The sequence below is a fragment of the Hemibagrus wyckioides genome, linkage group LG19 (genome assembly GCF_019097595.1).
Source record: "Hemibagrus wyckioides isolate EC202008001 linkage group LG19, SWU_Hwy_1.0, whole genome shotgun sequence".
Lineage (NCBI taxonomy): Eukaryota > Metazoa > Chordata > Actinopteri > Siluriformes > Bagridae > Hemibagrus > Hemibagrus wyckioides.
In genome coordinates, this window is record NC_080728.1 from 20,217,501 (window position 1) to 20,229,181 (window position 11,681).

Sequence of the window (11,681 nt, forward strand, 5' to 3'; positions counted from 1 at the left end):
AAAACCCCAAATATTAGAAAAATTATTACGAACATAAAATAAGAAAGAAAAACAACACCAGTAACTACACCAGTTACACTCATGTGCATCATGCCACAGCTGGAAGAGCTTTCAGTTTGAAGTGGGGCACAAGAGCGACACGGCACTTTCGGCAATAAACAGATTGATAATTTTCCACCAAACTGAAGAATAATACATAACAAATGAGTGTTTCCGTACCTTTCAGATGATATAAGGTATTCCTGATCAGTATTCAGATGAGGACTCAAATGGAAAAACATTAGCCTCGCTGTCATTTGTCAATAGATCCAGCACTTCAAGTGTCGTATTTATAGCACCTTTTTTCCAGCTATTCTTTAATTTAAAAAAAAAAATTCAATTCAATTCAATTTTATTTGTATAGCGCTTTTAACAAAGAGCATTGTCTCAAAGCAATCTCTGTATGCCTCGGGATGGGTAGAAGAAGGGAAACAAGTGGAAAGTAATTAGCGTAGCTGCTGTTCATAATATTAGCAGCACTAGATGATAATGTGTATTTAATCAGATGTACTGGAGCACAAGGTTATGGGATGTGTTAAATGTATGCCAGGATAAAGAGATAAGTCTTTAGTCCATGTTTAAACTGGGAGACTGTGTCTGAGCCCCGAACACTGTCAGGAAGACTATTCCAAAGTTTAGGAGCTAAATACGAAAACGCTCTACACCCTTTTGTAGACTTTGATATTCTGGGAACTACCAGAAATCTAGAATTTTCAGATCTTAAGTAATGTAGTAGATTGTAGCGTGTCAGAAGACTGGAGAGATACGTGGGAGCGAAACCAATTAGAGCCTTGAATGTAAGTAGTGCTAGTTTATAATCAGTTCTAAGTTTAACAGGTAGCCAGTGCAGGGATGATAATATTGGGGTTATATGATCAAATTGTCTTGACCTGGTAAGAACTCTGGCGGCTGCATTCTGGACTAACTGTAGCTTGTGTATTGAAGATGCAGGACAACCACCTAGTAATGCATTACAGTAGTCCAGTCTGGAGGTCAGGAATGCATGAACTAGTTTTTCTGCATCAGATACAGATAAAATGTTCCTAAGCTTGGCAATATTTCTAAGATGGAAGAAGGCTGTTTTTGTGATATTGGAAATATGATTTTAAAAGGATAAGTTGCTGTCTAATATTACACCCAGGTCTTTCACTGTTGAGCTAGTAGTAACAGTACATCCTTCTAAAAGCAAGCTGAATTGTGAGAGCTTCTGTGTATTGGTTTTTGGACCAATAAGTAATATCTCTGTCTTATCAGAATTTAATAATAGGAACTTATCGGTCATCCAATCTTTATTATCTTTAACACACTCAGTTAATCTAGACAATTTACATAATTCATCTGGTTTTGATGAGATATATAACTGGGTATCATCAGCATAACAATGGAAACTAATCCCATGCCTTCTAATGATGTTACCCAAGGGAAGCATGTATACTGAAAAAAGCAGAGGTCCTAAAACTGATCCTTGTGGGACCCCGTATTTCACTGGCACTACACTGGACAGTTCTCCATTTAAATCTACAAAAAGGTATCGATCAGACAGGTAGGATCTAAACCATTTTAATGCCTGTCCCTGAATACCTGTGTGATTTTGTAAGCAATCTATGAGAATAAACTATAGACTATAAACACTAAAACTATATATATATATATATATATATATGTAAAACTATAAAACTGTATATCTTAAGAATTTCAGGATTATGAAACCCTAAAGGATCCTTTCACAATACGAGTCCTGATCTTCATGAGATCCCTGAAGAACGGTGATGTTTTACTAATCCCTCATTGTGGTTATCTTGAATTGATCCTGCCCCAGAGCAGGTTAGCTGTGTACAGTATGTTGCCATGGCGATCTACCCAGCTTAAAATCTGTGAGAGTGTAACTTTGGGTTATGAGTTTAACTCTGAAATCCTGCTTTGTGGTACATCCTATGATTATTTAAAGGGAGTAGTGTGAGTACAAACAGCTGAGTGTCATTAGTAATCTGGTGACTGTGAACAGCTTGACTGGAGGTCATGTGATGAAGTTGCAGGCTGAGGATCATGGGAGTTGTATATAAATCAGTGTTGTGACAGTGAAAGTGGGTTTCATTCACAGAGGTTTTGTTCCATTTGAAGAACTACAGCTTTTTTGTCCTCTGAATATTTTCCCACAGTAGCTTATGTTAGAAAAGTGTCTACATTTACACGAGTCCTTCACCACCAGGGTGCAGTGTGACACCATAAATACATTCAATACTGAAATCAGGCAGCTCCTAAACAGCTGGAAATTCCATGGAAGACAGGATTCATGATTCCAGCAGGATCCAGGAATTGTTTGGACTATTCTGGTCTCACAAAGTTAGGAATACTCTGTATCTGTGGGATTGTCCTCCTAGTACTGATGCTCCTCTATCTCAAATCAAATTTAGTAAATTAAGTGTAAATCGACTTCTTATAAAGTTTCACACAGTTTTTCTGTAGTAGTGTTGAAGACGTGGAGAGTGTTCCAGATTGAAAAGAATGTGATGAATGATGCTTGATTTCATGACTGTGTCTGTGTAATAATTAAGTTAGAATAAGGTTCATGATATGGTGTATGAAAAGAGTCAAACTTCAGAAGACAATTTATATTATATCCAGAGCTGTTTAAATGCAGGGTCCAGAGAGAGAAAAAGACAGAAAGAGAAAGAGAGAGAGAGAGAGAGAGAGAGAGAGAGAGCAGTGAGGTGTAAGTGAGATTTGCATGAACAGGACTGAATAGTTTCATTTTTCCCAGAATAGCAATTGGTGGTCCATGCTTCAGTGCTCTGTGAGTGTTTATAGCCCTGTGACTTTAACACTTCATGACTGAGAGCTGCTGCTCAGCAACTTCACCCACAGCAACCATGACTTTGATCAGCGTCTTCATCTGCACACTGGCCCTCTGGACTCAAGGTGAGAGTTTAACATCAACTCACAGCCTCACACACTTCATTTCATACTAATTCTACACCACTTTAGAGCACAGAAACACAATCTATGTTTCTCTTTAGGATCCAGAGGTCAGGTGACTGTGACTCAGACTCCTTCAGTGCAAACTGTTGCTCCAGGAAACACCGTCACCATCAACTGTAGAACCAGCAGCAGTGTGCATGATGGTAACGAACTCACCTGGTACCTGCAGAAACCTGGAGAAGCTCCTAAACTCCTGATCTACTGGGCTACTAGCTTATACTCAGGGACTCCAGCTCGTTTCAAAGGCAGTGGATCTGATACTGACTTCACTCTGACCATCAGTGGAGTCCAGACTGAAGATACAGGAGATTACTACTGTCAGAGTGTACATGAGATCAGTAGTAGCTATGTGTTCACACAGTGTTAGAGCGTGGTACAAAAACCTCGGTCAGTGAGAGTACACAGAGAAGCACTGCTGCAGCTGGGAGAGACTGCAGGTGCTGAGGGGGAGGATGTGATACAGCACAATGACACACACTGTGGACCAGAGAAAACACACCACACTAACTCACTAATACACACACATACACACACACACACACACACACACACACTGTGGACCAGAGAAAACACACTTTAACTGAACATATCTTACTTATTAACAAACCATTAGATAGTAATAAACTCCCTTTAACATTCTTTAATGAGTATAAATCAGAGAATAATATAAAATTATAACAAAATGAACATTTTAAAATATATTAATTTATTTCAGTTCTGGACAGATGACCCTGAGTTATACAGCAGTTTGTGTGAAACATCTCAATGATTCTTTATTTGTAACTAGATGACATTAATTAGAAACTCTGTAAGGCACTGGGTTGAATTTCTACATTAATTATTAACACCAGTGATTTGCAGTTTCTTGATTTGATTGAATGTGAAATGTAAAAAATGTTTTTCTGTAGAGATTTCACAAAAACACTGCAACATCAGCAGCACAGTCAACAACCTGAGCACTACAACAACCACACAGAAACTCTGACCAGTCCTGCCTGCTCCTGACCAGTCCCAAACTTCTGCTCAAAGTATCTCCAATCTCACCCACTCCTACATGAAGTTTAACCCTTCATACCCTCTCTTACTGGCTCCTGCAGAATAACTGACCAATTCTGTCCACTGAAGCAGAAATTTTGAGAAACTCCACCACACCAACTCCTGCAAAACCTTTGATCAATCCCATTCTCTCTCTGACTCTTACAGAAACTTTGACCAATCACCTCCTGCTCCTGTTCAGAGTTTAAACAATCTCACCTGCAGAAAGTTTGACTAATCCCACCTGAGGATTGAGACCAAGCAGTACAATGTAATTAGCAGTACATTTTTATTCAATATTCATTCTTTCTAAGTGTATAGAGTGTACTTTAGAGAGAATATCTCCTTGGATTCATGCAGTGAAAGTCTAAAAACTCAGGAAATCTATTGTATAACATCTCACCATTAACTGTTTTAAGATTGATTTATCTATTGTGTATCAGAGATGTTATAGAGAGGCTTTTGAAGAGGAATGTATAAGAGGTCTCTCCAATCTGAGGTTTCTCAGTTACTGAACTATAGAACTTAATTTATTTGACTTATATGTTACTACAGGTGTTTTCATCCAAATATAATTGTTTGGGGTTTGTTTTGGAAAACCCACCTACACCCACACCCCCCTCCACACCCCATTCATATAAAACCCACACACAGGAGATAATGTTTGACGCCAATGAGAGCATATTTATTACAAGTAATCTAAAATAGGATTGAGTGAAACAGCTGAAAATTTAGAACTAGTGCAACACACGAAACTAGAACAATGAACACAAAGAAAAAATAAAGTCATATATTGCTACAAAACCCCAAATATTAGAAAAATTAATACGAACATAAAATAAGAAAGAAAAACAACACCAGTAACTACACCAGTTACACTCATGTGCATCATGCCACAGCTGGAAGAGCTTTCAGTTTGAAGTGGGGCACAAGAGCGACACGGCACTTTCGGCAATAAACAGATTGATAATTTTCCACCAAACTGAAGAATAATACATAACAAATGAGTGTTTCCGTACCTTTCAGATGATATAAGGTATTCCTGATCAGTATTCAGATGAGGACTCAAATGGAAAAACATTAGCCTCGCTGTCATTTGTCAATAGATCCAGCACTTCAAGTGTCGTATTTATAGCACCTTTTTTCCAGCTATTCTTTAATTTAAAAAAAAAAATTCAATTCAATTCAATTTTATTTGTATAGCGCTTTTAACAAAGAGCATTGTCTCAAAGCAATCTCTGTATGCCTCGGGATGGGTAGAAGAAGGGAAACAAGTGGAAAGTAATTAGCGTAGCTGCTGTTCATAATATTAGCAGCACTAGATGATAATGTGTATTTAATCAGATGTACTGGAGCACAAGGTTATGGGATGTGTTAAATGTATGCCAGGATAAAGAGATAAGTCTTTAGTCCATGTTTAAACTGGGAGACTGTGTCTGAGCCCCGAACACTGTCAGGAAGACTATTCCAAAGTTTAGGAGCTAAATACGAAAACGCTCTACACCCTTTTGTAGACTTTGATATTCTGGAAACTACCAGAAATCTAGAATTTTCAGATCTTAAGTAATGTAGTAGATTGTAGCGTGTCAGAAGACCGGAGAGATACGTGGGAGCGAAACCAATTAGAGCCTTGAATGTAAGTAGTGCTAGTTTATAATCAGTTCTAAGTTTAACAGGTAGCCAGTGCGGGGATGATAATATTGGGGTTATATGATCATATTTTCTTGATCTGGTAAGAACTCTGGCGGCTGCATTCTGGACTAACTGTAGCTTGTGTATTGAAGATGCAGGACAACCACCTAGTAATGCATTACAGTAGTCCAGTCTGGAGGTCAGGAATGCATGAACTAGTTTTTCTGCATCAGATACAGATAAAATGTTCCTAAGCTTGGCAATATTTCTAAGATGGAAGAAGGCTGTTTTTGTGATATTGGAAATATGATTTTAAAAGGATAAGTTGCTGTCTAATATTACACCCAGGTCTTTCACTGTTGAGCTAGTAGTAACAGTACATCCTTCTAAAAGCAAGCTGAATTGTGAGAGCTTCTGTGTATTGGTTTTTGGACCAATAAGTAATATCTCTGTCTTATCAGAATTTAATAATAGGAACTTATCGGTCATCCAATCTTTATTATCTTTAACACACTCAGTTAATCTAGACAATTTACATAATTCATCTGGTTTTGATGAGATATATAACTGGGTATCATCAGCATAACAATGGAAACTAATCCCATGCCTTCTAATGATGTTACCCAAGGGAAGCATGTATACTGAAAAAAGCAGAGGTCCTAAAACTGATCCTTGTGGGACCCCGTATTTCACTGGCACTACACTGGACAGTTCTCCATTTAAATCTACAAAAAGGTATCGATCAGACAGGTAGGATCTAAACCATTTTAATGCCTGTCCCTGAATACCTGTGTGATTTTGTAAGCAATCTATGAGAATAAACTATAGACTATAAACACTAAAACTATATATATATACATATATGTAAAACTATAAAACTGTATATCTAAAGAATTTCAGGATTATGAAACCCTAAAGGATCCTTTCACAATACGAGTCCTGATCTCCATGAGATCCCTGAAGAACGGTGATGTTTTACTAATCCCTCATTGTGGTCATCTTGAATTGATCCTGCCCCAGAGCAGGTTAGCTGTGTACAGTATGTTGCCATGGCGATCTACCCAGCTTAAAATCTGTGAGAGTGTAACTTTGGGTTATGAGTTTAACTCTGAAATCCTGCTTTGTGGTACATCCTATGATTATTTAAAGGGAGTAGTGTGAGTACAAACAGCTGAGTGTCATTAGTAATCTGGTGACTGTGAACAGCTTGACTGGAGGTCATGTGATGAAGTTGCAGGCTGAGGATCATGGGAGTTGTATATAAATCAGTGTTGTGACAGTGAAGGTGGGTTTCATTCACAGAGGTTTTGTTCCATTTGAAGAACTACAGCTTTTTTGTCCTCTGAATATTTTCCCACAGTAGCTTATGTTAGAAAAGTGTCTACATTTACACGAGTCCTTCACCACCAGGGTGCAGTGTGACACCATAAATACATTCAATACTGAAATCAGGCAGCTCCTAAACAGCTGGAAATTCCATGGAAGACAGGATTCATGATTCCAGCAGGATCCAGGAATTGTTTGGACTATTCTGGTCTCACAAAGTTAGGAATACTCTGTATCTGTGGGATTGTCCTCCTAGTACTGATGCTCCTCTATCTCAAATCAAATTTAGTAAATTAAGTGTAAATCGACTTCTTATAAAGTTTCACACAGTTTTTCTGTAGTAGTGTTGAAGACGTGGAGAGTGTTCCAGATTTAAAAGAATGTGATGAATGATGCTTGATTTCATGACTGTGTCTGTGTAATAATTAAGTTAGAATAAGGTTCATGATATGGTGTATGAAAAGAGTCAAACTTCAGAAGACAATTTATATTATATCCAGAGCTGTTTAAATGCAGGGTCCAGAGAGAGAAAAAGACAGAAAGAGAAAGAGAGAGAGAGAGAGAGAGAGAGAGAGAGAGAGAGAGCAGTGAGGTGTAAGTGAGATTTGCATGAACAGGACTGAATAGTTTCATTTTTCCCAGAATAGCAATTGGTGGTCCATGCTTCAGTGCTCTGTGAGTGTTTATAGCCCTGTGACTTTAACACTTCATGACTGAGAGCTGCTGCTCAGCAACTTCACCCACAGCAACCATGACTTTGATCAGCGTCTTCATCTGCACACTGGCCCTCTGGACTCAAGGTGAGAGTTTAACATCAACTCACAGCCTCACACACTTCATTTCATACTAATTCTACACCACTTTAGAGCACAGAAACACAATCTATGTTTCTCTTCAGGATCCAGAGGTCAGGTGACTGTGACTCAGACTCCTTCAGTGCAAACTGTTGCTCCAGGAAACACCGTCACCATCAACTGTAGAACCAGTAGCAGTGTGCGTGGTGGTAGCTATCTACACTGGTACCTGCAGAAACCTGGAGAAGCTCCTAAACTCCTGATCTATGATGCTACTAGCTTACAGTCAGGGACTCCAGCTCGTTTCAAAGGCAGTGGATCTAATACTGACTTCACTCTGACCATCAGTGGAGTCCAGACTGAAGATACAGGAGATTACTACTGTCAGAGTGAACACTGGATCAGTAGCTCTGTGTTCACACAGTGTTAGAGCGTGGTACAAAAACCTCGGTCAGTGAGAGTACACAGAGAAGCACTGCTGCAGCTGGGAGAGACTGCAGGTGCTGAGGGGGAGGATGTGATACAGCACAATGACACACACTGTGGACCAGAGAAAACACACCACACTAACACACTAATACACACACACACACACACACACACACACATACACACACATACACACACACACACACACACATACACACACTGTGGACCAGAGAAAACACACCACACTAACACACTAATACACACACACACACACACACACACACACACACTGTGGACCAGAGAAAACACACCACACTAACTCACTAATACACACACACACATACACACACACACATACATACACACACCCACACACACACTGTGGACCAGAGAAAACACACCACACTAACACACTAATACACACACACACACACACACACACTGTGGACCAGAGAAAACACACCACACTAACACACTAATACACACACACACACACACACACACTGTGGACCAGAGAAAACACACCACACTAACACACTAATACACACACACACACACACACACACACACTGTGGACCAGAGAAAACACACCACACTAACACACTAATACACACACACACACACACACACACTGTGGACCAGAGAAAACACACCACACTAACACACTAATACACACACACACACACACACACACTGTGGACCAGAGAAAACACACCACACTAACACACTAATACACACACACACACACACACACACACTGTGGACCAGAGAAAACACACCACACTAACACACTAATACACACACACACACACACACACACTGTGGACCAGAGAAAACACACCACACTAACACACTAATACACACACACACACACTTTCAGCTGATCATCATTAGTCCACTACAAAGACTTTTACTCTCTGTGTGGAATTTTTCCTCACTGTGGAACAGCTACGTTTTTATTATCAGGAAGTGGATTATCTCACTATCTACACTCTTAGAACGGAAAAGGAAGAACTAAACCACAGCATCCAGACTTACACAGTAATTTCCAACAATTTAATAAAAAGTATTTATTAGTTTATTTTAATTTTTTAGTAGTATACACAATTTACCAGTTCTTTATGAGTAGTAGTGTTACTGTTATAGTAATGTTCCTAGTGTTAATATTATAGACTTTTATTATATAACTTTAATATCCACATTACGACTTTATTTAACTGAACATATCTTAATTATTAACAAACCATTAGATAATAATAAACTCCCTTTAACATTCTTTAATGAGTTTAAACCAGAGAATTATATAAAATCATGAGAAAAAATAAACATTTTAAAATATATTAATTTATTTCAGTTCTGCACAGATGACCCTGAGTTATACAGCAGTTTGTGTGAAACATCTCAATGATTCTTTATTTGTAACTAGATGACATTAATTAGAAACTCTGTAAGGCACTGGGTTGAATTTCTACATTAATTATTAACACCAGTGATTTGCAGTTTCTTGATTTGATTGAATGTGAAATGTAAAAAATGTTTTTCTGTAGAGATTTCACAAAAACACTGCAACATCAGCAGCACAGTCAACAACCTGAGCACTACAACAAGCACACAGAAACTCTGACCAGTCCTGCCTGCTCCTGACCAGTCCCAAACTTCTGCTCAAAGTATCTCCAATCTCACCCACTCCTACATGAAGTTTAACCCTTCATACCCTCTCTTACTGGCTCCTGCAGAATAACTGACCAATTCTGTCCACTTAAGCAGAAACTTTGAGAAACTCCACCACACCAACTCCTGCAAAACCTTTGATCAATCCCATCTGCTCCTGCAGAATAATTAACAAATTCTGCCCACTTCTGCAGAAACTTTGACCAATCCCAGCCATTGCTACAGAAAGTTTGACCAATCACCTCCTGCTCCTGTTCAGAGTTTAAACAATCTCACCTGCTTCTGCAGAAAGTTTGACCAATCCCACCTGAGGACTGAGACCAAGCAAGCTCAGAAAACTCGGGGTCTCAGTATGAGAGCTGACTTCACTTCACCAAACTCTCATAAACTGGGTTAACTGGTATCATGATGTGGGTTTACATCTCGTTAAGGTGATCCAGACTTTCCTCATCAAGTCCTGTTCACATTCACTGTAAAAAGATCAGATCTCACACTGCTTTTCAGATTCAAGATTCAAGAAGCTTTTATTGTCATTTCAACCACATACAGCTGACGCAGTACATAGTGAAATGAAACAACGTTTCTCCAGGACCTGGTGCTACATAAACATACAACAACAAGTTCAACACAAAACAACAAACAACACCACAGAGCTAGGACAGAAGTTTGTCTTAGCCACGTAAAGTGCACAGTGTGCAGCTAGGTGCAAACAGAGCATAGACAAGACAGTGCAAAAAAGACAATAAATACAATAAAGACAACACAAAAGAACACAGGACACTTAGCGCTGAAAAGAAATAAAAGAACGTGTACTGGAATGTAAGTGAAATAAAATAGATAAAGTGAAATGATGTAAAAAAAAAAGTATTGTGCAAAAATACACAGCAGCGGTTGAGGTAGTGCAAATAGAATAAACATAATATAACTATAGCAGCGGATGACAGGTAGAGGTAGTGCAGTAAGTAATGAACAGTATAAATTATGTGTGTGTGTGTGTCCACACAGTCAAGAGAGAGTGTGTGTATCTGTGTGTGAGAGACAGAGAGTTAGTATACAGTTCAGTCCTGAGTGAGAGTGTGTGTGTGTGTGAGAGAGTGTAGAACAGTTCAGTCCTGAGTGAGAGTGTGTGTGTGTGTGAGAGAGTGTAGAACAGTTCAGTCCTGAGTGAGAGTGTGTGTGAGAGTGTAGAACAGTTCAGTCCTGAGTGAGAGTGTGTGTGTGTGTGTGTGTGTGTGTGTGAGAGTGTAGAACAGTTCAGTCCTGAGTGAGAGTGTGTGTGAGAGTGTAGAACAGTTCAGTCCTGAGTGAGAGTGTGTGTGTGTGTGTGTGTGAGAGTGTAGAACAGTTCAGTCCTGAGTGAGAGTGTGTGTGTGTGTGTGTGTGAGAGTGTAGAACAGTTCAGTCCTGAGTGAGAGTGTGTGTGTGTGTGTGTGTGAGAGTGTAGAACAGTTCAGTCCTGAGTGAGAGTGTGTGTGAGAGTGTAGAACAGTTCAGTCCTGAGTGAGAGTGTGTGTGTGTGTGTGTGTGTGTGTGTGAGAGTGTAGAACAGTTCAGTCCTGAGTGAGAGTGTGTGTGTGTGTGTGTGTGAGAGTGTAGAACAGTTCAGTCCTGAGTGAGAGTGTGTGTGTGTGTGTGTGAGAGTGTAGAACAGTTCAGTCCTGAGTGAGAGTGTGTGTGTGTGTGAGAGTGTAGAACAGTTCAGTCCCGGGTGTTGAGGAGCCTAATGGCTTGAGGAAAGAAACTGTTACACAGTCTGGTTGTGAGGGCCCGAATGCT

At 39.4% G+C, this 11,681-nt stretch overlaps 2 gene segments (V, D, J or C); both read left to right on the forward strand.

The window, feature by feature from the left end:
* Positions 1-2,867: 2,867 nt before the first annotated feature.
* On the forward strand, positions 2,868-3,385 carry LOC131370281 (Ig kappa chain V region K29-213-like). The segment is given in 2 exon segments: positions 2,868-2,958; positions 3,057-3,385. Coding segments are annotated over 2 exon segments (420 nt in total).
* Positions 3,386-7,762: 4,377 nt separating this feature from the next.
* On the forward strand, positions 7,763-8,235 carry LOC131369903 (Ig kappa chain V region 3381-like). The segment is given in 2 exon segments: positions 7,763-7,811; positions 7,910-8,235. Coding segments are annotated over 2 exon segments (375 nt in total).
* Positions 8,236-11,681: the final 3,446 nt, after the last annotated feature.